We start from the raw sequence: 27,402 nt of genomic DNA, 5'->3' as shown, positions 1-27,402 counted from the left end.
ATAGGAGTATTACAAGAACTAATCGTGGGAACAATAATACCCTGTTGTATAAAGACTCTATGACTGGAGCTATTCCTTCCTCTGCTTCAGGACGCAGTGGGTATTGTGGAACCCTTGGCAAAGTTTTAGCAGTGTCAATAAGAATTTTAACCAGCTCGGCTGTCCTAATCTGTCCCACTTAATTTGCATGACGAGACCAGAGATGGGGTGGCACTTGTGATAACAAATGCACAAGGTCAGGGCTGAGAGGCATCTTTGATTTAGCTGGCTCTGCTATATGGAGTGTGGCCAACACCAGGTTAGTATTCTCATCAGGAACTTGTAAGAATACGCCATCTGGTGTACAATAGATGGTACAACCTAATTTATACAACAGATCCCTTCCCAGCAAATTTACAGGAGAGGAGGGGCTGAGCAAAAATGCATGTTCGTCAGCGAGGGGCCACAGCAAAACAGCAAGGGGTTTTGTGACAGGATGCGAAACAGGACAGTTTGAAATGCCTACAGCATTAACAGACAAAGTTGATAAAGGAACAGAGGGAAACTCTGAGGATCTTAGAGCAGATTTGCTGGCTCCTGTATCCACAAGACAAGTAACTGATTTTCCTGCAATTTTACAACTAACATATGGGCCTTCCTGATTAATAGGAATTAAAGGATTCATGATGCAGTTACGTTCCCTCAGGCTGTCCTAGTAAGGGGTATTCTGTGGGGAAAAAACAGGCACTTCAGGATTTGGGAACAGAGGAGGGTTTTGAGATAGTCGGTTTGGACACTCATTTCTCCAGTGTCCCTCCTGCCCACAAAAGTGGCATGCAGTGCTCCCAGTCGGGGCAGGATTCGGGGCAGGATACGAGGAACCCCTTCCATACCTCGCCCACGACCTCGTCCTCATCCTCTTCTTATTCCCCCATGACCCCTGTTCTGATAAGTTTGTAATTGTAAAGCCATAAGTTTTGTTTCAGTATTGTCTTTCTTCTGCTCTATGCAAGCTGTACAATGATTGGCAACTGTCACCAATTCTGAAAGGGGTTTAGTTTGCCAGCCAATACAAATAGTTCTTAATGGTTGCTGAACTTTTGGTAAGAGTTCCTGAACAAAAGCAGCTCCTACCGCTTCCCTGGCATTTTCAGCTGGATTAGCAATTCCCGAATGCTGTTCAAAGACCTTTGTCAGTCTATCTAGATAATCAGCAGGGGACTCCCCTTTGTTCTGTTTACAGTTAGCAATTTTCGTCCAATCTGTTTTCTTAGGACAAACCTCTGCAATAGAGGTTAAGAGACGGTTCCTAGCCTCTGTCAATTCACGGTCAATTCCAGGGTCGGCATCAGGCCAATCTGCCTGTCTAATAAGCCGTTGTTGAACTTCAGCTGGCAGTACCGCTCGCAAAAGTTGATTAATATCTCCCCAAGATGGATTATAGCACTGAATCACTGTCTGGAGCTCTTCTCTAAACTTTCCTGGCTCCTCCCTGATTTTAGGAAATTCTTTTACCAAGTGTATAAGATGTCCAGGTGTCCAAGGGGCATGTACCTTAACTAACCCCCCTACAGCTCCAGCTCCAGGCAAGTCTCTCAAAGGAGCCTGGAGTGTCTGTGCTGTGCTTCTAAGAAAGTAGCCGGCATTGTTATCAGAAGAATCAGGGTTAATTGGGCTACTGGAATCATTCAGTAGTGAAGAAGAGAATTCTTCCGAAGAAGGAGAATGAACAACTTGTGCAGTTGATATTTGTGGCGGCGATATTACCACTGCCTGCATATTCCGAGAAGGGGGAGCAGTGGGAGGTACTGGCTGCGGGTGTGGAATGCTGCTAAAAAAATCCACTATGTCCTCAGCAGTCTCCTCCTCACTTTCAGCCTTAACTAATTGGGGATAAAGAGAAGCAGAGGGCTTTGCTTGAGCAGGAAGACATTTTGGATGTCTTACATTTAAGTTTCAAATCCTGTACTTCAGTTTTTAATTTTTCCTGGGAGTCCTTGAGACTCCGCACCCGAGACTCATGGAGTCTCTTTGTTGCTTCTTCCCACCAATACATAAACTGCTCCCACTGCGCATCAGAGGCTTGTGAAGTAAGGGTTCCTCTGAGGTATGTAAGTTTATCTAACTCAAAGGTACCTTCTAATGGGCATTGTTTAAATGAATTTTCACGCGTGTACAGATTCCAATCATTTAAAAACCTGCAGGTTTTAGGACCATAATGTACATACATGTAATATGCTGGGGTACCCTTAGGGGGTAAGGTGGAAAGTTAGTTAAAGAAGGGGGGAGCATGGAAAGTTTAGAATGTCCCTCCCCCATTTTCCAATCACATAAGCACAAGGGGGGTGCCCTGTCCACGCTAGCGGATCATAAACTGAGGATCTCTCCCTACAGGGTACTCACACAGGAGAGACTAACAAGGAAGACTACGACTCTCCTACACCTCCCTTCAGCAAAGAGCGTCGGCTAGTCTCTGGGAGACGGCGCCGCTTACTCTGATTGCGTCCAGTGAGATGATCAGACTGTCAGTAGCCCACACGGAAGGGAAAGGGGAGGGAAGATGGGTTCACACACTCCTAGACCCAGGCAGCTTCCTCGCCAGACTATGCCAGGCCGAGTCAGCCCACCGTGGGTCGGATCTCCTAAAGATCCACTAGTTACCGGGCTTGCGTAGAGTAGTCCTGATCACTAGCTTTCGCTTCACAGGGTACTCTGGGCGTCTTCCGGTAACAGTCACTCACACTGGTGTACACACACACACACACACAGCAAGGCCTCTTTTTTTCCCCTTTTTCTCTCTTTTACTTTTTTTTTTTTTTTTTTAACCACGATGCATCTTTACCTGGTCCGGACCAATACCATGAGGCGGTATGACAACCCCTCTTGAGGCGGTGAAAACCCCTCAGCACCGGTGCATTCTAATGCATTTACCTATGCATTACCTTATGCATTTACCTATGCATTTACCTTGTTGGCCAACTCAGCAGTTCCCAGTACTGCTATAAACTAACCTTATTGGGGCCTTTCCCCAATACCACTCTGCATCTGATCCTGCTGCACAGTCAATAAGTTCAGATGGCGTGAGCCCAACAGAGACAGACGTCCCCACAGACAGTCCTCCTCCGACACCCCAATAGAGATTTCAAAAAGTCTCTTACCTCTATTGTGGCGCCATGGGGTTCGAAGGGGAATGATCTGTAGTAGCTGTCTGTGGGTCCGTGGGTGTTGCCATCCCGGACGAGCCCCCAAATTGTCGGAGAAAAACTCAGTTCTCGCTTTTTCTTTGGGTGCAGCAAAATCAAATACTTTATTCTTTCTCTAGTAATTACAATAGAGGGAGGGAGTGCCTTAGGACATAGGGTCGCCCCAGTCCCGGACAGGTCTCTCAACTGGTAAACAATTACAGCAAGCCTTTATACCTTTGTTACAGACAATTTCTAGCAATAATACAGATGGTAAAAAGCAACAAATACATTTTGTTTATACATAAGCCTTTCTGCTATCTTATTTGTCTCACTCCTAAAAGACGCCAGCCTGCATATTTGGTTATCAAGTTGCAAGGTCGTAATAACTTTTTGCACAGTTCTTGTCCTCTGCCTCACACTATCTTCGCTTCTACAAATCTCACGTCATTAGGGTCACAGCTAGCCTAACTCTTGCTAACTGACTGACATGCATTAAAATCCCCTTCAAATCCTTGTTAATTCTTTTACCTGCTTCCACAATGGCCTTTTTAAAAAAAATGGAACTGTTCATGAAAAAACCTCAACATGAAAAAAAAGTTTATGCAACACAGAAAAGATGATGCAACCTCCACTCTGCCCTTCAAAGATACCACAAAAGAAAGAAAGAAAGAAAGAAAGAAAGAAAGAATTACAGGCCAAGGGAAATGGGGCTGAGCAGGACGGGATAGTAGGTGAGCAGGAACCAGAGCATGGGCTGGGGTGAGAGGGGCAAAAATGGGAGTCAGGGTGTATGAGCAGAGATGTGGGGGGAGAAGAAGGATTTAATGGCAATGTTGGACACATTGGGGAACATGGATGCCAGAGCCATGCATGGAACCTGGTGGGAAAGAAGAATATGTAAAGGAAGGTCCTTTGTTTGGGAAAACAGGGAACTCCACACAACAGTGAGAGGTACTCTGGCTTCCCTGTGAAGGGAAACATTCCCTTTCTTCCATGGCTGAGGCTCATGGAGAGACTTTGGGGGCATCTTCGCTATGTTTACTTTACTTCTGGCTTTTGAGGGATAGGATGGTCACTCATTTATTTGATAACTTTGATTCCCTCATCTATTCTCTTTCTCTTTTTACTTTTCCTCCATTTCCCCCCAGGAATAAACCTCTTTGTCATAGTATTTTAATTACTTGGCCCTGGATTCCCTACAATTATGATCGGTAATGTCGTAGAGGTCACGGGGGTTGTTTATTAAATTATACACCCAGCCACTAGATGGAAGCACCAAGCACAATGAACTCAGGGCCCCTTTGGTTCCAAGGTGAGTCACTGAGCCCCTGAGGAAGGAGGAATAAGGGTCTCTACCACCCCTGAGGTGATCACAGAACAATCCCCAGGGGAAAAAAAAGATAAAATAGAGTTTTGGTTGAGAGAACATATCAGAAATTCAACTGCATTACAGGAATACTTTAATTATCTCCAAACCAGGCATTACAAACCCAGGAAATGCACAGTTCATTTTAAATCTAAAAGAAATCTAATCATATTAAGGTTTGGAAATGCACAGTTAATGCACCCAGAGCCCCTTAACTGCACTATAGTGACACCATGATGGAGAAAAAAGAAAGAAATCAAACATGCGCTTAAAAATCTGGATCCGCAGATACTTAAATGCCTTAATAATAATTGTATGGCAGTTGTATGAAGTAACTAAAGGTCAGAGTTAAGGTTTCTAGTGAAGAAGAAGATTTCAATTATAAATGGAAAAAGTATTACCATTATTTTTTTTAAAGAAGAGTACATGTAAACCACATACTTAGAGTGCAACTTTTGGTCACCCCATCTCAAAAAAGATATATTGGAATTGGAAAAGGTTCAGAAAAGGGAAATAAAAATGATTAGGGGTATGGAATAGCTTCTGTATGAGGAGAGTTCAATAAGTCTAGGACTTTTCAGCTTGGAAAAGAGATGATTAAGGGGGGATATGATAGACATATATAAAATCATGACTGGTGTAGAGAAAGTGAATAAGAAAGTGTTATTTACTCCTTCTCATAACAAAAGAACCAGGGGTCACCAAATGAAATTAATAGGCAGCAGATTTAAAACAAACAAAAGGAAATATTTTTTCACGTAATGCAAAGTCAGTCTGTGGAACTCTTTGCCAGGGGATGTTGAGGAGGCTAAGACTATAACAGGGTTCAAAAAAGAACTAGATAAATTCATGGAGGATAGGTCCATCAATGGGTATTAGCCAGGATGGGCAGGGATGGTGTCCCTAGCCTCTGTTTGCCAGAAGCTGGGAATGAGCAACAGGGGATAGATCATTTGGTGATTACCTGTTCTGTTCATTCCCTCTGGTGCACCTGGCATTGGACACTGTAGGAAGACAGGATACTAGGTTAGATGGACCTTTGGTCTAACCCAGTGTGGCCACTCTTATGTTCTTATTTCTTTTAAGTCTAAAGAAAGGGGGAGAATCAACGGAGAGGAGATATGGATTTTAGTTTGAATCCTCTGTTTCTGCATATGTACAGAGAATAGAGACTGACATCTAGAGGAGGGATGTGGCAGTTACTGGACTTGGTCAGTAACTGTTTCTGAAACTTCATAGAAAGTTTCCATTAAGGGCAAGCAATCATGTAGATTCCACACATTCACTACCTGAGCCAGAGCAATCAGAGTTCAGGGAGGAAAGGCTAATAATATGTAAGTTGGAGACAGACAGCCCTGTAGATTCAGCAGCTTATTGATGCAGAACCAAGAGATGTATCTACTGTGATGGGTAAGTTACCTTTTTATCCAGGTTAGAGATTCCCGATCTCACTGGAACCCAAGAAGACCATTAACTATTAGCTCAAGGACTGGAATTGCTGCCAGCTGGAGATCCAGAGTAGCTTCAGGTCTGGCAGTATTGGTTTCAACCAGCCCTGTCTATAAAATAATGCAGCTGGCAGGCAGCATTGTAGTAAAGAGATCTTTATTGAACATGCATAAAGGCTAGTGTCACATGCTGAGTAGCCTGTGCTCGGTGGATAGTAGCTTTTCCCAGATTGCACTCCTGAGAGTACACCAAGGTAAGTGCTGCCTGGAACTTGAACCTATTTCTGTAGTTCTACTCATGCTATACCAGGTGTGGTGGTCTTTTTTGGATGAGTCTCTCAATGCACAGAAGTCAAAGATTTCAGTAATAATAAGATTTGTTTTGGACTAAGGCTGGGATTTTCAAAGAAGGAGTGTTAGGCACCTAACTCCCCTTGACTTTCACTGGGATTTGGGGACCTAGCTTCCCTCATCTCCTTTGAAAATCCCACCTTTTAAGAATATTTTCTCCATTATTCAAACTTTCCTATGTCCATCTACAGGTTCTAAAGTGCTAATTAAAAAGACAAAGAGGCAGAACATGTGTGATGTCTTGTTGAATATTTCAGTAGTTATCAGCAAAGAGCACTGACAAGAGGAATGTTTCCCCTTCTAAATGATCACCTATGTGATTTAGGAGCATAGGTGCCATTGAAAGTCAATGGGACTTAGCCTCTTAAATCACATGGGTGCTTTTGAAAATTTTACCCCAAGTGTCATTTTTCAAAAGTGACTTAAGTCCAGATTTCCAAACATATTTAAGGGACATATTTAAAAAGATATTTAGGCACCTAGTCAGATTTTCAAAAGCATCTGGGCACCAAAGACCCACTGAGATCAATGGCTGTTGGGCATCAGGGTGCTTTTGACAAACCCACTAGGCACCTAAATATCTCTAAAAATCTGGTCCCAGGTGCCTAAAAAGGCCAGTAAGTACCTAGTGATAATTTCAAAAATGTCTTAGGAGGTTAGCTGCCTATCTACAGTTGGAATCAATCATTTCTAGATCTAATTTCCTGATCACCTGAATCTTCATGAGGACTGAGAATGAAAATTCTGTTTCTCAGATGCAGTGAAATTGTCCAGTGTAAAGCTTGTCTGCGCAGAAGATGGAGCTTTCTCGGTGGCTGGTATGAGACTGTGGAAGGAACTTCCACAGAATCTAACCACCTGTGATGGGTTGGATCACAGAAACCCCCTTGGACTGCCAACTGATATGCTGAGACTACTTCTAACCTGTTTTTCCTGCCAGCTTGGGATTCCAGAACCTTGTCTGTTTGAGCCAGACATGCTAGCTCGCTACAAATACAGCCCCAGGTCTGAAGCACATCCCCCAAAAGCTGCAGGCTTCACTGAAAACAGCTTAACAAGTGCTCCTGTCTCCAACACTTAGAAGCCCAGCTCCCAATGGAGTCCAAACCGCAAATAAATCACTTTTACCCTGTATAAAGCTTATACGGGGTAAACTCATAAATTGTTCACCCTCTATAACACTGATAGAGAAATATGCATGGCTGCCCCTCCCCCCAGATATTAAGACATACTCTGGGTCAATTAATAAGTAAAAAGTGATTTTATTAAGTATAAAAAAGTAGGATTTAAGTGGTTCCAAGTAATAGACAGAACAAAGTGAATTATCAAGCAAAATAAAATAAAACTTGCATGTCTAAACCTAATACAGTAAGAAAGTGATTACAGATGAAATCTTACCCTCAGAGATGTTTAAATAAGTTTCTATCACAGACTGGATGCCTTCCTAGTCTGGGCACAATCTTTTCCCCGGTACAGGCCTTGATCCAGCTCAGGTGGTAGCTAGGGGATTTCTCATGATTACAGCCTCCTTTTTTCTGTTTCACTCACTTCTATAGCTTTGCACAAGGCGGGAATCCTTTGACCCTCTCTGGGTTCCCACCCTTCCTTCTAAATGGAAAATCACCAGGTTAAAGATGGATTCCAGTTCAGGTGACATGATCACAGGTCACTGTAACACTTCAGGCCTTCATTTCTCCCAGCCACATTCACGGGACAGCCTGCAAACAAAAAGAGCCATCTACAATCATTCTGGTTGATGGGAGCCATCAAGATTCCAAACCACCATTAATGGCAACACTTTGCATAATTACAATAGGCCCACAGAGTTATATTTCAAATTTCTAGTTTCAGATACAAAAGTGATACATTTATACAAATAGGATAACCACACTCAGGAGATTATAAGCTTTGCAATGATATCTTACAAGAGACCTTTTGCATGAAGCATATTCCAGTTCCATTATATTGACACTCATTAGAATATTTTCATAAAATCATGTAGAGTGCAATGTCACAAGATCACAAAGCGTCACCACTTTCTGCTCCACATGCCAGACACACTTCTTCAAACTTGACTTTAATGGCAAATGCACAGAGCACCAGCTGACATGAAGCAAATCACAGAATAAAATTAAAACCTCCCATAATCTTCCCTTCAGGGAGAGAAAGGGAGAAAAAGAACCACAGGTGGCAGATGTCGATTATGTTGTTCAATGCACTTCTGCAAGCTGATAAGGGTGGTTTAAGAACCTGAATAGCATAGAATGGAACACGATGGATGACACACATGGTTACGCAAAGCTGAATAAACTAGCATAGACCAATGGAACATTAAAAAAGAACATACAAATAAGCAGCTGAAAACTTAAGATGGAACCTTCAAAACATTTGTGACGCTCATTGTTCCCTCATTTCAGTCCATCCCGTTGCCTTATTTGACATTCCCTTTCTTTATGAGACTGACAGCTTCCCTTGTAACCCTTCTCAAGGCCTCTTTGACCTCCTTGTTTCTCAGGCTGTAGATGATGGGATTGAACATGGGAGACACCACGGCACATGAAGAAGACTTTGTTTATCTCTGGCGACTGGCTTCCAATCGGGGCCCCGTAGATCATAATGACAGTTCCATAGAAAATGCTAATGACTATAAGGTGTGAGGAGTAGGTGGAGAAAGCTCTTTGTTTTCCTGTGGTGGAAGGGATCTTCCAGATGGTCAGTATGATTTTGTAATAAGTAGCCAGGGTTAGTAAAAATGGGACGAGGCCCACACAGGCACAGACCATGAAAGACAGGGATTGAATCACATGAGTGTCTGTACATGACAGTCTTAGCAGAGGCACAAAATCACAAAAAAAATGGTCAATTTCATAGGAAGCACAGAATGATAGTCTGGATGTCTAAACTACTGTTATCAGAGGAGCCAGAAGTCCAGTTAACCAACAACCAACTGCTAACCGAAGGCAAACCTTAAAGTTCATAACAGCTGCATAGCACAGAGGACTGCAGATGGCTAAATACCGGTCGTAGGACATGATAAGAGTCAGCATTCAATAACTACCATTGAACCAAAAATATACAACTGAGCCAGACACCCCAAGAAAGGAACCTTTTCCCGGAATGTTAGGAATGTCCTGAGCATATTGGGGACAATGGTTGAGGTGCAGCAGATCTCCAAGGTGGATATTACCCAAGAAGAAGTACATGGGAGTGTGAAGACAACCATCGCCTAATACTACTGTGATAATGAGGAGATTCCCAATCACTATTACAAGGTAAATAAGTAAACATGCCATGAAAAGGAAGGTGTGCAGTTCATGGAGGTTACCAAATCCCAGCAGGATGAATTCTGTGATGACGATAGTAAGATTCTCCTGTACACTACTGGCCATATTCACATCTAGAGAAAAGACATGGAGAAAGGTAGTACCATAATAAATAATTCAATATGTTTATTTTTAAAATTAGGTCCAGGTTCAATAGTGGGAGGATTATGAGATTCCACCCCAAGAGAAGACCTGAGCTTGGTGCACTCAGACTAGGGGCAGCAGTGCAGTTAACCCCATGATCATGACAATAGTGCAGTAATGCAATCACTCCTGTAAACGTTTGCAAATCTGTTGTTATTCTTTTCACTTTCCAGGCAGAGCCAGTCTGCACAATAATATTTACCTCCATCTGTCTTGGGAAGGCTGGGGTTGTTTGCTGATAGAGAAGGGACTCTCAGGTGGTTCAAAGCGTTCTGGCCCAGAGGAACCATCAGAACAAAGCAAATTGATCCTCTCTGGGGAGAATGGATGTCTGCTCAGAGTGGGATGATGATAAAAAGGCTTCTTGTTGCAAACTCATCAAGCATTTCTGAACAATGTGAGCTCGCTTGCTGTTCCTGTCGAAACAGGCTGAAGTCCCTGATACTTTCCCAGCGGCTTGATTTTTTGTTTGTGTGTTTATTTTTGTTTGTTTGTTTTCAGTCATTGTTATAATATGTCAGCTTGAAGGACGATTGAACCCAAACAGGTATGAGCTAAAAGTTCAGTCTTCGGAATTTACAAATGCAAATATGTGAGGTGGCACTGCTTCCCGAAATCAGTGACTGACTGACTGGCTTGCTTGCTTTCTACATGACAGCAAAGATAAAACAAGTTGAGCTAGAGACATAGAAGGTAGGGTGCAGAGGATGATAAGACACAAGAAATATGATCGGTCTTGTCAAACTGACAGACCAATCCTATACATCTCTCCGGAGGTGACTATGGTGTAGTTTTCCAAAGGAACCTACCACAGTTAAGTGCCCAACGGGGTTTGGGCACCTAGGGAAATCCCAGCCTAAGGGCTTCAGTGAGGTTAGTGCCGTGTATACAATTAAAGGAGTCTTTATGAAGCATTTTGATATGTGCAGTAAAATTGAGATTTTTTCAAACGAACTTAAAAGCATTAGGCACCTAAACCCCATTGGCATTGAATTGGAGTTGGGAGCATAACTCCTTTAGGCTCCTATAATAAATCTATTATTATAATAATAATAATACCAGGATAAGATTCGGGGCCCTCTTATGCTGTGGAAGGTACAAATAAAAAACAGGGATGCCACAAGGGGATTACAAATCTAAGTAAGAACATTATCTGGGCAAATGACAATATTAAAGAGGTGGGCAAACTACAGCCTGTGGGTCACATCCGGCCCACTGGATCATCCTGCCTGGTCCTTGAGCTCCCAGGCAGGGCGGCTAGCCCCCGGCCCCTCCCCTGCTTTCCCCCCTCCCGCTCAGCCTCAGCTCGCCATGCTCCCAGTGCTCTCAGCAGCAGGGCTGCGAGCTCCTACAGGGGAGTGCGGAGACATGGCTGGCTCTGCCCGGGTGGCGCAGCTGCCAGACATGCTGCTCTGAGCGGCATGGTATGGGGGCAGGGAATGGGGGGTTGGATAAGGGGCAGTGGTTTCTGGGGGCAGTCAGGGGACAGGGAGAAGGGGGCGGTTGGACGGGGCAGTCAGGGGACAGGGAGCAGGGGTTGTATAGGGAGGGGGGTCCCAGGAGGGGGCAGTCAGGGGACAAGGAGCGGGGGGAATTGGATGGGTCGGAAGTTCTGAGGGGGATAGTCAGGAGGCAGGAAGTGGTGGGGACAGATAGGGGGCAGGGGCCAGGCTTTTTGGGAAGGCACAGACTTCCCTATCCGACCCTCCATGCAGTTTTGCAACACCGATGTGGCCCTCAGGCCAAAAAGTTTTTCCACCCCTGCAGCCTTACCTTAATGCTCAACCTAGCCCCCATGGTAATAAGGACAGTATAGGATCTGTAATAGAATAGGATGTTCTATCTAGTTTAGTTATTTATAGTGCCACCCATCAGCCTAGTAACTGAGCACCTTCCATTTAAAATCACTACTCATAGCTAAGTCCCCTCTCGACTTCATGGGATCTCTGATACGTCTCCTTTTTCAGAGTCAGAGCTGGGCCTGGGTTAAATTGTTTGTTTTGTTTTGTCTGGAGATTTTTAGAGTTTATTAATGTCTTCTTCTCTTGCTCCTCCTCCTCCTCTTCTTCCTCCTCTCTCTCTCTCTCTCTCTCTCTCTCTCACACACACACACTTTTTGGAGGTTTTAAAGGGGGAAGGAGGTTTCAGCATTTTGAAAGCCATTTTGATCTGGAAAGGTTATTTGAAGGGAATGGTATTGCAGCATTTCCTACAGCTGATATCCTCAGGAAGGCTGTTGAATAACGACTGTCCTGCTCCATTTTTGTATAGCACTTTTCATTAGTAAGTCTCAAGCAGTTCTCAAAGAGTCACAAAGTTTAAAGCCAGAAAGGAACCACCAGGCCATACAATCTGACCTTCTGTAGATCAGAGCACCAGCACCACCCAACAGCTGCACACTAAACCCAAAAACAAAAATTAGACCAAAATGTTACATCCCACAGGAGACTAGACTATGTGCCACAGGCAAAGAATAGAAGGGACAGAAGTTTTCCAGTGACTGAGACCCCCACAAAGACAGGCCAATGATTAAGTGAGATGTACCCTATATTGTTATCCCCATTATACAGACAGGGAAACTGAGGCATCAGGCAGGGATGTGACTTGCTCAAAGCCAACCAGCAGGCTAATAGCATAGCTGGGAATAGAACCCAGGGCTCCTGAGTCCCACTGCCACCACTGGGACTCTGCTGAAGTTAGCAAAACCCACTGTTCAATGATGGGGTGGGAGGAATCACAATCAGACCCCACAGCAGCCCCGACCTACATCATGGAGAGGCCAGCTCAGCATGTGTGGGTAAAAGCACGTTTGTCATGTAACCTGCTGGCCAGTCTGTGTGTTGTGTGGCTTGCAGAGTGCGTTTGGTGCAGCTTTGGACTCAAGCAGTAGAGGTTTGCAGCTCTGAACTTGTGAGGAATCCAGTTCAACCCTCTTGTCATGCCCGAAATGGGGGTCTGTCATGCTAGCTCTTTGTTATGGATCCAGGAAGGGAGCTTATATCAGCCATTCAGTCACCAAAGGGAAATCAGTTCCTGTGAAGCAGGATGTGTGGGACACTCATAACATTATTGGAACCTCCCCCCTGGGAATTACTCTTTTCTGGGCTGAGGTGATAACAACAGACCAGGGAAGTTTGACCTTCCTCCTGAGGCACAGCTCCCTGAAGAAACCCTGCCCCTGTTTATGCCATGTGTCCAAACAAAGGAAAGCAGTGCCGTCTCACTCTCTCAGATCCCCCATTTCTGAGCCTTTCACTACTTTGCCACTCAGCAGAGAGGCAGGTGAGCTTTATGCGCGCTCGATGACAGTAGCAGCTGGGGTCCCAACCAAGACCAGGACCTCATTATGGTAGGCAATGTACTTACACCTAGCATAAGCCAGCCCCTACATTGAAGAACAGTTTTAAATGACAAGGGGTGGAGGGGGGAGGGGAAACTGAGGCACAGGGTGGGACAGTGACTAGCCCATGATCACACAGCAGGTCAGTGGCAGAGATGAAAAGAGAACCCAAATTTTCTGAGTAAAAATCCAGTAATCGACAGCTAACAAGACACTTCATGATCTGCATCATATGGATTCCATGGTCTGGATGGACACTGGAGGAGGTGTTTTTTCAGTAGTTATGGATGAGTAACAAGGCACAGCTTTACCACAGGGCCTTCCTCCAGGAATGACACCAGAGAGAGTGAGAGAGAGAGAGAGAGAGAGCCATGCTCAGAAATGTGGGATCTTCAAAGGCATCTAGGGGAATTAGCCGAACCACTCTCACTGAATGTCAGTGACTGAACATAGGAACATAAGAGCAGCAATACTGTGTCAGACTAAAGGTCCATCTAGCCCAGTATCTTCTGACAGTGGTCAATTCCAGGTGCTTCAGAGGGAATAAACGCAACAGGTAATCATCAAGTCATCCACCCCTGTTGCCCACTCCCAGCTTCTGGCAAAAAGAGGCAAGGGACACCATCCCTTCCCATCCTGACTAATCGCTATTGATGGACTTATCCCCCATGAACTTCTCTAGTTCTTTTTTGAACCCTGTTATAGTCTTGGCCTTCACAACATCCTCTGGCAAGGAGTTCCACAGGTTGACTGTGTGTTGTATGAAGGAATACTTCCTTTTGTTTGTTTTAAACCTCCTGCCCTGTTAATTTCATTTGGTGACTCCTGGTTCTTGTGTTATGAAAAAGAGTAAATAACACTTCCTTATTTATTTTTCCATACCAATCATGATTTTATAGAACTGTATCATATCACCTCTTAGTCGTCTCTTTTCCAAGCTGAAAAGTCCCGGTCTTATTATTCTCTCCTTATATGGAAGCTGTTCCATTCCCCTAATCATTTTTGTTGCCTTTCTGAACCTTTTCCAATTCCAATCTTTTTGGAGATGGGGTGACCACATCTGCCTGCAGTATTCAAGATGTGGGCATACCCTGGATTTATATGGTGGCAATATGATATTTTCTGTCTTATTATATATCCCTTTCCTTATGATTCCCAACATTCTGGTCACCTTTTTGACTGCCACTACACACTGAGTGGATGTTTTCAGAGAATTATCCACAATGACTCCAAGATCTCTCTCTTGAGTGGTAACAGCTAATTTAGACCCCATCATTTTATATGTGTAGTTGGGATTCTGTTTTCCAATGTGCATTACTTTGCATTTATCAAAATTGAACTGCCCTAGATGTGTTAGAAAATCCCATCCTCAAAAAACAGGTCACATTAACCTGCTTTGGGGAAATGAGGGCAGATAATATTTTTTTTATTTGACATCTATGCCTTTGAATTATGTCCGGTACATAAACAGCATGGTGATGACCTTTTTAAACACCATAGATGGTTGCTTGGTTGAATGAATATGTATGGCAGTACAGTATATGGCTACATGAATAAATAGATGGTTGCATGGAAGAGTATGTATCACAATAGAGAGATAGACAAGGGGAGCAAGGTAATATCTTTTATTGAACAACCTCTCTTTGAGGATGAGACCAGCTACACACTGATCTATCAGTACTCATTCTCAGAGAACTTGCACAACACATTCAAAAGATGAGCCTGGGAGCATAAATTAATAACTCTGCTAGACATTAAAAATCCTGCACTGAACAGAGGCAGTGAATTTATGGCTTATTACAACTATCTGTAAGCCACTAATAATCCCCCCATCCCCATCTGTCTTCCTTTTCCCTTTCTGTCCCTGCCTCCAGCAATGACTGGTGGGGTGTTAATTGGCCACCTCACTTTGAAAGGTCCCTTGAAATATTTGTTAATTATTTATGCTAAACAAATGTTTCCACCTTGTATTTAGCTGGGACACTCTTAGTACCTTTCCCAAACCCAAAGAAGATCTGTGTCAGCTCGAAAGCTTGTCTCTCTCGCCAACAGAAGTTGGTTCAATAAAAGATATCATCTCACTCACTTTGTCTCTCTAATATCCTGGGACCACCTGGCCATACCAACACTGCATACAATAGATAGATAGATAGATAGATCTGCAAAGTAGAGATGATCTGACACAGAGATGCAGGGAGTTTCAGGGCTCATGTTACCCAGGGAGGAAATCTGCTCAAAAAAATGCTAGCAAAACTGCTGAAATGTCCAGAGCTGCAAAGAGGGATAAGATGTTCATTTTTCATTAATCTATAAAAGAAATGGGCATCCAAATATCTAAGGCCCATTGAGAACCTCAGCCTCCAGCTCATATGCTTCCTTTTTTCTTTTTGTTTCCTCCCCCCCGCAGTGATGGAGAACAGGACGGAGGTGAGAGAATTCATCCTCATGGGCCTGACCAATCTCCAGGGGTTGGAGCACTTTCTCTTCACACTCTTCCTGCTTCTCTATGTGGCCAGCATACTGGGTAATGGGGCCATGGTAACCATGGCACTAATGGAGCCCCGGCTTCACACCCCCATGTACTTTTTCCTAGGGAATCTCTCCTGCCTGGACATCTGCTATTCCACAGTCACTGTGCCCAAGATGCTGGCCGGCTTCCTCTTGGGGCAGCAGACCATCTCATTTGCAGGCTGCCTGGCCCAGCTCCACTTCTTCCACTTCCTGGGTAGCAGTGAGGCCGTGCTGCTGGCTGTCATGGCCTATGACCGCTACGTAGCCATCTGCAACCCACTGCGCTACAGGCTGGTCATGAGCCAACGGGCCTGCCTGCTCCTGTCAACAGCCAGCTGGGTCACCGGCTTCCTGCATGCCCTGATGCACACGGTCATGACCTCCCAGCTGCACTTCTGCGGCCCCAGCTGTGTCCCCCACTTCTTCTGTGACATCAAGCCCCTGCTGAGCCTGGCCTGCGGCAGCACCTACCTCAACCTGACCTTGCTCAACATCGTCACTGGGGGCATTGTGGTCATACCCTTTATTCTCACGCTCCTTTCCTACCTCTACATCATCTCCTTCCTGCTCCTGAAGGTTCAGTCGTGGGAAAGCAGGAGAAAGGCCTTTTCCACATGCGCCTCCCACCTCTCTGTGGTGTCTCTATTCTATGGGGCGGCCATCTTGACCTATGTGCCCCCTTCCTCCAGGGAATCCCCTGAATGGGACATGATGATTGTTCTCCTTTACAGTGTGGTCACTCCTGTCCTGAACCCTGTGATCTACACCCTGAGGAACAAGGAGGTGCAGTCTGCCCTGAGGAAAAACCTGCACAGAAAACTCTTCCCAGACAGGATATGAATAAAGGGAATGTTTTGTCTCTACCTCTGCTCTTCATGAGGACTGTGGGGGCTGGGAATATGGTGAAGGCATCACTGGGTGGTGAGTAATATAAGGAAGGGACCATAAGTTTGTGTGCACTGGGGTGCACAGCGAAGGGACCATTTCATCTTTATACATGAAACACTAGGGATTGTAATGCAGGAACCATTTTACACTGGCAATGTGAATATTGTGCATTGGTCAATACAGTCTGGGGCCATTGTCCATTGGATGCAGGGAATATAGCGTAGGGACTATTGGGAGGAAATACAGTGTAGGGACAAAGCAATGATCTGTCAAAGACCTGGATGACTCTCTGTTTCTTACTCCAGTCTGAAGAACAGGTTTGATTAAATTTATCCAGCTCTCTCTAGGACCCTAGTCCACCTCTTCCCTTGTCCTCTCTCCACTCTCATCTGATGCCCTGCACTGAATACTTGAGGAAGGAAACATAGAAGATTTCTGTGCTCATGCTATGCTCTTAGGGACTACAACATCCACAAGGTATGCCAGCACAGGACTTGCAGTAAGTTTTCACTGGTGCTGACTAGAATACAAGAATTTCATTTGGAAAAAAAAAATCAAAGCTTTGACATTTGCTTTCATTCCTCATTAGAACCAAACTGAGACTTCTAAATGTTTTCTCACCATAGAATCATAGAATATCAGGGTTGGAAGGGACCACAGGAGGTAATCTAGTCCAACCCCCTGCTCAAAGCAGGACCAATTCCCAACTAAATCATCCCAGCCAGGGCTTTGTCAAGCCTGACCTTAAAAACCTCTAAGGAAGGAGATTCCACCACTTTTCCACCATCTCCCTAGGTAACCCATTCCAGTGCTTCACCACTCTCTGAGTAAAAATGTTTGTCCTAATATCCAACCTAAACCTCCCCCACTGCAACTTGAGACCATTACTCCTTGTTCTGTCATCTGCTACCACTGAGAACAGTCTAAATCCATCCTCTTTGGAGCCCCCTTTCAGGTAATTGAAAACAGCTATCAAATCCCCCCTCTTTCTTTGCTTCTGCAGACTAAACAATCTCTGTTCCCTCAGCCTCTCCTCATAAGTCATGTGCTCCAGCCCCCTAAACATTTTTGTTGCCCTCCGCTGGATTCTTTCCAATTTTTCCACATCCTTCTTGTAGTGTGGGGCTCAAAACTGGACACAGTACTCCAAATGAGGCCTCACCAATGTCGAATAGAGGGGAATAATCACATCCCTCGATCTGCTGGCAATTCCCCTACTTATACAGCCCGAAATGTCGTTAGCCTTCTTGGCAACAAGGGCACACTGTTGACTCATATCCAGCTTCTCATCCACAGTAACCCCTAGGTCCTTTCCTGCACAACTGCTTCCTAGCCATTCAGTCCCTAATCTGTAACAGTGCATGGGATTCTTCCATCCTAAGTGCAGGACTCTGCACTTGTTCTTGTTGAACCTCATCAGGTTTCTTTTGGCCCAGTCATCTAATTTGTCTAGGTCCCTCTGTATCCTATCCCTACCCTCCAGCGTATCTACCACTCCTCCAAGTTTTGTGTCATCTGCAAACTTGCTGAGAGTGCAATCCACACCATCCTCCAGATCATTAATGAAGATATTGAAAAAAACTGGCCCCATGACCGACCCTTGGGGCACTCCACTTGATACCGGCTGCCAATTAGACATGGAGCCATTGATCAATACCCGTTGAGCCCGACCATCTAGCCATCTTTCTATCCACCTTATAGTCCAATCATCCAGCCCATACTTCTTGAACTTTCTGGCAAGAATACTGTGGGAGACCGTATCAAAAGCTTTGCTAAAGTCAAGGAATAACAATCCACTGCTTTCCCCTCATCCACAGACCCAGTTATCTCCTCATAGAAGGCAATTAGGTTAGTCAGGCATGACTTGCCCTTGGTGAATCCATGCTGACTGTTCCTGATCACTTTCCCCTCCTTTAAGTGGTTCAGAATTGATTCCTTGAAGACCTGCTCCATGATTTTTCCAGGGACTGATGTGAGGCTGACTGGCCTGCAGTTCCCCGAATCCTCCTTCTTCCCTTTTTTAAAGATGGGCACTACAGTAGCCTTTTTCCTGTCATCTGGGACACTTTTTCCAGTCAACCAGAGAGAGAGAGAGAGAGAGAGATCCCAGACAAAATAATGGAAAAACTGTATTCAACTGATAAAGAATTGAATGATGGATATGATTAATGCCCATCATGTGGCTTTATGCACAATAGATCTTGACAAAGAAATTTGATTTAATTCTTTGAAGAGATTATAAATTTGATTGGTAAAGATACTGTATAGATGTAACAGTAGGGGACTATTTCCTGGTGCAAGTGCAAGTGCTGGAGGAACCAACTAGGGGAAAAGCTCTTCTTGACCTGCTGCTCACAAAAAGGGAAGAAATAGTAAAGGAAGCAATAGTGGATGGGAACCTGGAAGGCAGTGACCATGAGATGGTCGAGTTCAGGATCCTGACACAAGGAAGAAAGGAGAGCAGTAGAACAGAGACCCTGGACTTCAGAAAAGCAGACTTCGACTCCCTCAGGGAACTGAGGGTCAAGGTCCCCTGGGATAATAACATGATGGGGAAAGGAGCTGAGGAAAGCTGGCTGTATTTTAAAGAATCCTTATTGAGGTTGCCGGAACAAAGCATCCCGATGTGTAGGAAGAAAAGTAAATATGGCAGGTGACCAGCTTAGCTTAACAGTGAAATCCTTGCTGATCTTAAACACAAAAAAACAGCTTACAAGAAGTGGAAGATTGGACAAATAACCAGGGAGGAGTATAAAAGTATTGCTCAGGCATGCAACTTGGAGTTGCAGCTAGCCGGAGATGTTAGGAGTAACAAGAAGGGTTTCTTCAGGTATGTTAGCAACAAGAAGAAAGTCAAGGAAAGTGTGGGCCCCTTGCTGACTGAGGGAGGGAACCTAGTGACAGAGGATGTGGAGAAAGCTAGTGTACTCAATGCTTTTTTTGCCTCTGTCTTCACAGACAAGGTCAGTTCCCAGACAGCTGCATTCTGCAGCACGGTATGGGGAGGAGGTGACCAGCTCTCTGTAGAGAAAGAAATAGTTCGGGACTATTTAGAAAAGCTGGATGAGCACAAGTCTATGGGCCCGGATGCGCTGCATCCGAGGGTGCTAAAGGAGTTGGCTGATGAGATTGCAGAGCCATTGGCCATTATCTTTGAAAAATCATGGCGACTGGGGGAGTTCCCGGATGACTGGAAAAAAGCTAATGTAGTGCCCATCTTTAAAAAAGGGAAGAAGGAAGATCCAGGGAACTACAGGCCAGTCAGTCTCACCTCAGTCCCTGGAAAAATCATGGAACAGGTCCTCAAGGAATCAATCCTGAACCTCTTAAAGGAGGGGAAAGTGATCAGGAACATTCAGCATGGATTCACCAAGGGCAAGTCATGCCTGACTAACCTAATTGCCTTCTATGATGAGATAACGGGCTCTGTGGATGAGGGGAAAGCAGTGGATGTGCTATTTCTGGACTTTAGCAAAGCTTTTGATACAGTCTCCCACAGTATTCTTGCCAGCAAGTTAAAGAAGTCTGGGCTGGATGAATGGACGGTAAGGTGGATAGAAAACTGGGTAGATGGTCGGGCTCAACGGGTAGTGATCAATAGTTCCATGTCTAGTTGGCAGCTGGTATCAAGTGGAGTGCCCAAAGGATCGGTGCTGGGGCCGGTTTTGTTCAATATCTTCATTAACGATCTGGAGGATGGTGTGGTCTGCACCCTTAGCAAGTTTGCAGATGACACTAAACTGGGAGGAGTGGTTGATATGCTGGAGGGTAGGGATAGGATACAGAGGGACCTAGACAAATTAGAGAATTGGGCCAAAAGAAATATGATGAGGTTCAACAAGGACAAGTGCAGAGTCCTGCACTTAGGACGGAAGAATCCCATGCACTGCTACAGACTAGGGACCGAATGGCTGGGCAGCAGTTCTGCAGAAAAGGACTTGGGGTTATGGTGGACGAAAAGCTGAATATGAGTCAACAGTGTGCCCTTGTTGCCAAGAAGGCTAATGGTATTTTGGGTTGTATAAGTAGGGCATTTCCAGCAGATCGAGGGATGTGATCATTCCCCTCTATTCAGCACTGGTGAGGCCTCATTTGGAGTACTGTGTCCAGTTTTAGGCCCCACACTACAAGAAGGATGTGGATATATTGGAGAGAGTCCAGCGGAGGGCAACAAAAATGATTCGGGGGCTGGAGCACATGACTTATGAGGAGAGGCTGAGGGAACTGGGATTGTTTAGCCTGCAGAAGAGAAGAATGAGGGGGGATTTGATAGCTGCTTTCAACTACCTGAAAGGGGGTTCCAAAGAGGATGGATCTAGACTGTTCTCAGTGGTAGAAGATGACAGAACAAGGAGTAATGGTCTCAAGTTGCATAGGGGGAGGTTTAGGTTGGACATTAGGAAAAACTTTTTCACTAGTAGGGTGGTGAAGAACTGGAATGGGTTACCTAGGGAGGTGGTGGAATCTCCTTCCTTAGAGGTCTTTAAGGTCAGGCTTGACAAAGCCCTGGCTGGGATGATTTAATTGGGTTTGGTCCTGCTTTGAGCAGAGGGTTGGACTAGATGACCTCCTGAGGTCCCTTCCAACCCTGAGATTCTATGATTCTATGAACAGACTTTGGTACTGCATTTAACTTAGTATGACACAACATTATGATTTAAATTGAGCACTATATAATATAAATAAAGCACACATTATTTTAAAAAAACCTGGCATGCTGATAGATCTCAAATATTAGTTACTGATGTGAATTATCATGGAATGAAGGTGTTTTAAGTGGGGTTCTGCCTTGATTAGTACTAGCCCCAATACTATTGAACATTTGTACCAATGAGCTGGAATTCAATATGAAATCTCTGCTGATCCATGATCTGTGGATGAGACAAAGGTTGGTGAAGTGGTGTGAGCTGGACCCATTCAAACAAAATATATTTTAACACAGCCAAATGCAAAGTTATACATGTAGGAGCACAGGTCAGACCTACGGAATGGGAGACTGAATCCTGCAAAGCAGTGTGCTACCTACAAGCAAAATGCCGAAAAGGATCTAGGAGTCATAGTGCGCAAGCAACTCAGCATAAGCTCCTAGTGTCATGCTGTGGCAAGAAAGGCTAATGTGATCCTTGTAAGTATAAACAGGAGAGTAGTAAGTAGGAGCCGAAAGCTGATTTTACCTCTGTATACCACTTTGGTCAGACTGATTCTGGAGTACAGCATATAGTTCTCTTGCCAAAAATTTTTGAAGGATATTGAAAAATTGGGGAGGGTGCACAAAAGTGACTGGAGGGCTAGACAATATGCCTATAAAAGCTCGTTTGGTTTAGCTTATCCAGAAGAACTTTGAGAGGTGATTTGAATCACGTTTATATGTACCTTCATAGGTAGAAATACAGGGTAGTAAAACATGAGAAAGGCAAAACAAGAACCAATGACTGGAAGATGAAGCCAGACAAATTCAGATTATAAATAAGGCACAGATTTTAACAGTGAGGGTGATTAACCATTAGAATAAACTACCAAGGGAAGTGGCGGATTCTTCATATCTTGATGGCTTCAGATCATTGCTGGATGTGTTGCTGGAAGATATGCTTTGGACAAAAGCAAAAGTTATTCTTAATCAATTAAAAGTTATTAGGCTAAGTAATATGCTTTGCCCCATTAGCCAGGGTCAGACACATATTGCTTGTGCAAATAGCACAATTGTTACAAACTAGCTGACTAGATCTGGTTTGAAATGGGAGTTTTTCTTCTCCTAGATACACTGCTGGCCACAGATGATGAGCCCACCAACCGGATAGGGGCACAAAGGCAAAATGACTTGTCCATGGTCATGCAGGAACAGGAAGAGAACTCAGCTGTTCTGAGCCACAGTCTTGTTTCCGCTCCACTCTACTGTACCACAGCACTCCCCCCGAAATGTATTTATTTTACATTCTTTACTAATTTCAGTGGCTATTAACTGGTGCTCAGTTATCTTGGTCCAGAACTTCAGCTGCTGCAAGCTAATGTAGCTCCAGGCTGGGATTTTCAAAGGAGCTTAAAGAATCCAATGAAATATTTGCACCTAATTCCCCCTTTTGAAAATTCCATCCATATAGACTTGTGAACGATCAAACAGTCATTTTGTACTAGAGCCACAAGATGAAAGTAGAAATCTTTGCCCAGTGCTTTATCCCCCAAAACAGTCTTCTACCTCGACAGATACACAAGTGGTCTTATCTTTTTAAAATGAAACACATTAGAATAAATGGCAGTTAAGTGTCTGGACATATTTGAAAATCCACCTAGACACTCCCCTGAATCTTTAGAACCTTTAATAATTTGGCACTTAGGAATTTAATCACTTTCAAAATCATTGCGACTTAGGAATTGAAGTATTTTAAATACTTTAGAAATATCCTGGCACTTTAGAAATGCAGAATTAAGCATATTACAATTATTGAGAGCTAGCCACTGAGGCAAATTTGAAAACACACATAGACACCTATATTCATCTTTAGAAATTTTTAAAATTCTGGCCTGTGGGAATCTAACTAACTTTGTAAGTTATTAGGATTTATGAACTCAAGGGAACATCTACACAGCAATACAAATCCTCGCTGGGGCTCAGAGCCAGGACTCCAGCCTGAGTCCTAATGTCCAAACTGCAATTTTATACCCCTGCAGCCCATATTCCACAAACATGAGTGAGCTGACCTGGGCCAGCTGCTGGCATTTTATTGCAGCACAGACATACCCTAACTCACGTGGGTGCTTTTGAAAGATCATGGCTCTTTCCAAATCCAGAATGAAATAGTAATATCTCATCCTAGCTTTATTTTTTTTTCACGTAAAATTGAAATGATCTTTATGATAAAGAGATGTTTCACCAGAAATCATCCATGTCAATTAATTATTTTGTTCCAACATTCAGGAATCAATTTAGGATCATTCACACCACTAATCACTGCATAACACAAATAACAAGGAACAATTATGAAGATCTGTTCAATCATGCCAAATATAAAATTGTTTAGGCAGCCCTGACACCAAGGTGAAAGACAACATACTTTAACAACCAGAAGCCACTCAAAGGCATCCCAGACCAGTGTGATATAAAATGTAGCATTTCCCCTGCTTGGAGAAGAGGAGATGAAACATGTAACTAAAATCTTGAATTCCACTGTGTGGAATGTAGCGCACATGAGACTTACGATTCTAGTTGGGATAGTAAGTGTCAACTAGGAATGCAGCTAGCCCAAAACTTAGCATCTCTTCATTTTCCCCAAGGAAACTCCCATTAGCGTGAGTTAGGGACAACCTAAATGCTAACTGCCTTGCTAGTTGTGACGGGGGCCCCAGGAGAGACAACTGAGGTCACTTAATTAGGATGAACTGCAAATAATGGGGTAGACAATCCCCAAAGCTGGTGGATATTCCAATACTTAGATTTACCAAGCCAGCACAAAAAAGCTTCTATAATACCTTACTGGTTACCCGGAACCCAACAACACAGCTCCCTTGAAATGACCCAGCCTCAAGCCTCCACCCAGACATTCAAGTCAAATATGATGAGGATTACTGAAAATATTTTTCATCATATAAAAAAGTTCTACCAATCCCAAGGGATCAGACACATTACCTCCCAGGTTAATAAACATTCCAGATCTTACCCAAATACATGCTAACAGCCAATTCTTATTAACTAAACTAAAATTTATTAAAAAAAGAAAATTTAGATAGAGAATATTGGCAAAAAGATCAATATATGTACAGATATGAGTATAATTCATGAGGTTCAGATTCATAGCAGAGATGGTGAGCTTTGTAGTTGCAAAGCGTTATTTAAGAAATAGTTCATAGGTTATAGTCCAATGTTTACATTCAGGGTGGTCCACTCAGGACTGGGATCTCAGTCCTTATGGCTAAGGCTTTCCCTGCATGAAGCCTCAAGCAGATCTGAGATAAAAAAGGATTGCGATCCAAACATCTTTATACAGTTTCAGTCCTTCTTGTGACAGCTTGGAGTCCTTCATGAACAATAGGCACTCATGAGGGATTTGAAGCTGACCCATTTCTCAAGCATCACTAGTAATTATCCACACAGATTAACATAAAGCAATTGCCTGTTTTTCCACCATTCACAGATGATTTGATATACATTTCAAACAAATATGAATACAGTGATATCCTATCTTTAGAGTTTATTTAAATGTTAAGATGTCCTTTTGAGCTGAGAATTAACAGAATACAGCATAGACAGGGAGTGTTTGATTACATTGTTGACCTTTAATGATATATATGTAAATACACAAAAACACAAACATTTTCTATCCATATGTCTTTAAGGGCTGAATTTGAGTTATTTATCCTTCAGGATGCTTAACCCTTCCTGGTCATGCATCACACTTGATATGACAGATTGATTGATTCCCATATCAATCACTCTTCCTGAATTGCTGAGAGCACCATACATTTATTGAAGACTTTCCCCAGGGCCTCCTTGACCTCTTTGTTTCTCAAGCTGTAAATGAGAGGATTGGCCATGGGAGTCAGGACAGTGTAGAAGACAGAGAAGACTTTATTGAGGTCTCTTAGTGTGTCAGTGTCTGGTAACACATAGACAATGATTAGTGTCCCATAGTAGATTGTAACCACAAGCAAGTGAGAGGAGCAGGTGGAAAATGCCTTTCTTCTCCCACTGGTGGACTGGATTCTCAGGATGGTGGAGATGATGGAAACATAGGATGCCAAGGTTAATAGAAATGGGGGCAGGGTGTCTATAGAAGAGAATATAAAGGTTACCAGTGTGATTAGGCTGGTGTCACTACAGGAGAGTTTAATCACTGGGGTGAAATCACAGAGGAAATGGTCAATTTCATTGGGGCCACAAAAATGTAATTGTGACATTAAATATATTACTACGTCAGTTGCCAGAAATGAACTCATCCAGGACACAGCTGCTAACTGCAGGCAGATTCTGCCATTCATAAGAGCTGTGTAGCGTAGTGGTTTGCATATTGCTAAATATCGGTCATAGGACATTATGGATAAGAGAGAACATTCAACTGCCACCAGAAAACCAAAGAAATAAAATTGAGTGATGCAGCCACTAACAGAAATGGTTCTGTCCCCAGTCAGGAGACCAGAGAGCAGTCTGGGCAGGACTATGGTGCTGTAGCAGGTCTCCAAGCAGGACAAGTTCCCCAGAAAGAAGTACATGGGGGTGTGAAGGTGCTGGTCAACCACAATTAGTACAACAATGAGAATGTTCCCAGCCACAGTAACAATATAGATCACTAGAAACAGCAGGAAGAGAAGAATCTGCATTTCACGGAGATTCCCAAATCCAAGGAGGATGAACTCTGTGATATATGTTTCATTTTCCCCTTCTCTTTTCTCCAAGAGCTGTCTACAAATTCCTCCTTCCTCCATTTTCCATGAAATTTATCTAGTGATAGATAAAATAATGAGCATTGAAAGAGCTTTCAGTACAATTGAACTTGGTAAATTTCCCGCCATTTGATTCTGGAAAAGTTCAACGTGCAAATGCAGGGCATATTTATAAACTTTCACAGATCCAAGACACTGCTTTAATCTCAGATTTTACACAAGGCTTTGGAATAGATTCCCCACTTGACACGTCCAAAGTGCACTACTCCATTAATTTATCACTCTTCTGTTCCTAACTTCTTTCATTCATAGATGCATTGTGAGACATTCTCCTGGTCTTATCTGGACAGGTGATCAGCTAGGTCACTCCAATCCTCGACTCTGAGAGCCAGTCTCACCCTGTTCTGCTGGGAGAATCCCCACTCCCAGGCTGTTCACGCAGAAAGTCTAGCATGTAAGCTGCTCCCAGCTATGTGAGTGAGCACTTTTAGCCAGCCGCTGCTTGGATTGTGTAACTGAATGATGCTAGCTAATATCTCTGGTCCCAGACACAACCTTAGGAACCTCCATCTTGCAGTGTCATGTTATACCTGCTGAATGCTGCAAGCTTACATGAGTTCATCAATTTAACAAAGAAATTGATATGTACCAGGCTTATTGTCCCAAGGGGAATCTCTGACATGCTTCAAACCAAACACAAATTTATTAACTACAAAAGAAAGATTTTAAGTGATTATAAGTCAAACAGCAAGTCAGATTTGGTCAAATGAAATAAAAGTAAATCACATTCTAAGATGATCTTCACACTTTCAGTGCCCTTACAAACTTAGATGCTTCTCACTCAGCCTGGCTGGTTCACTTTCAGCCAGGCTCTCCCCTTTGATCAGCACTTCAGTCGCTGTCTGATGGTGTCTGTAGATGGAGATGGAAGAGAGAGAGCCTGGCAAACATCTCTCCCTTTTATCATGTCCTTTCTTCCCCCTTAGCTTTGTCACCCCTTCAGAGTCAGGTGAGCATTACCTCATCGTAGTCCCAAACTGACCAAGGAAAGGAGAGTGACTCACTCAAGAATCCAACAGATCCTCTGTTGCTGCCAAGGCCAATGTCCTTTGTTCCTGAGAGGCTGGGTTGGGTTTGTCCCATATGTGCTCTGATGAGTGCATCATGAGCTTTCCAAAGACACCCAACATGATGAAATTTGCATTGGATACCAAACAATCATATTATAAGGATGAACATGGGGATGCAGGCTGTTCTCCGAAGGTACAGTGTTACAGAAAGGTTTAAAGGCCAGATAGCACAGAATATTGCAAGCCATTAACTTTTTCTTGAAGTAACTCCTGTTTGAACTACAACACATTTCTTAGAAAAAATAGCCAGAAGGCAGCACTATGATCATCTAGTCTGACTTCCTGTATATAATCAGCCAAAACACTTCCCCAGTTAAACTTGAACCGAGCCCAATAACTTGTTTTTCTACAAAGCACTTGTGACA

The 27,402-nt window shown here is 43.7% G+C and overlaps 2 protein-coding genes and 1 pseudogene across 2 annotated transcripts; 1 reads left to right on the top strand and 2 right to left on the bottom strand.

Annotated features, from left to right (window-relative positions):
• Positions 1–8,760: 8,760 nt before the first annotated feature.
• On the bottom strand, positions 8,761–9,718 carry LOC123348099 (annotated as a pseudogene).
• A 5,827-nt stretch (positions 9,719–15,545) lies between these two features.
• Positions 15,546–16,487, top strand: LOC123348841 (olfactory receptor 12D3-like). Its single transcript, XM_044986503.1, has one exon. The coding sequence runs from the start codon at positions 15,546–15,548 to the stop codon at positions 16,485–16,487; it is 942 nt and encodes a 313-aa protein (XP_044842438.1).
• Positions 16,488–24,956: 8,469 nt separating this feature from the next.
• Positions 24,957–25,949, bottom strand: LOC123347854 (olfactory receptor 6N1-like). Its single transcript, XM_044985044.1, has one exon. The coding sequence runs from the start codon at positions 25,947–25,949 to the stop codon at positions 24,957–24,959; it is 993 nt and encodes a 330-aa protein (XP_044840979.1).
• Positions 25,950–27,402: the final 1,453 nt, after the last annotated feature.

The sequence above is a fragment of the Mauremys mutica genome, chromosome 13, assembly GCF_020497125.1.
Source record: "Mauremys mutica isolate MM-2020 ecotype Southern chromosome 13, ASM2049712v1, whole genome shotgun sequence".
NCBI classification, from domain to species: Eukaryota; Metazoa; Chordata; order Testudines; family Geoemydidae; genus Mauremys; species Mauremys mutica.
The sequence above is the reverse complement of the archived record's forward strand: the minus strand, read 5'-3'. Positions and strand labels throughout refer to the sequence as shown.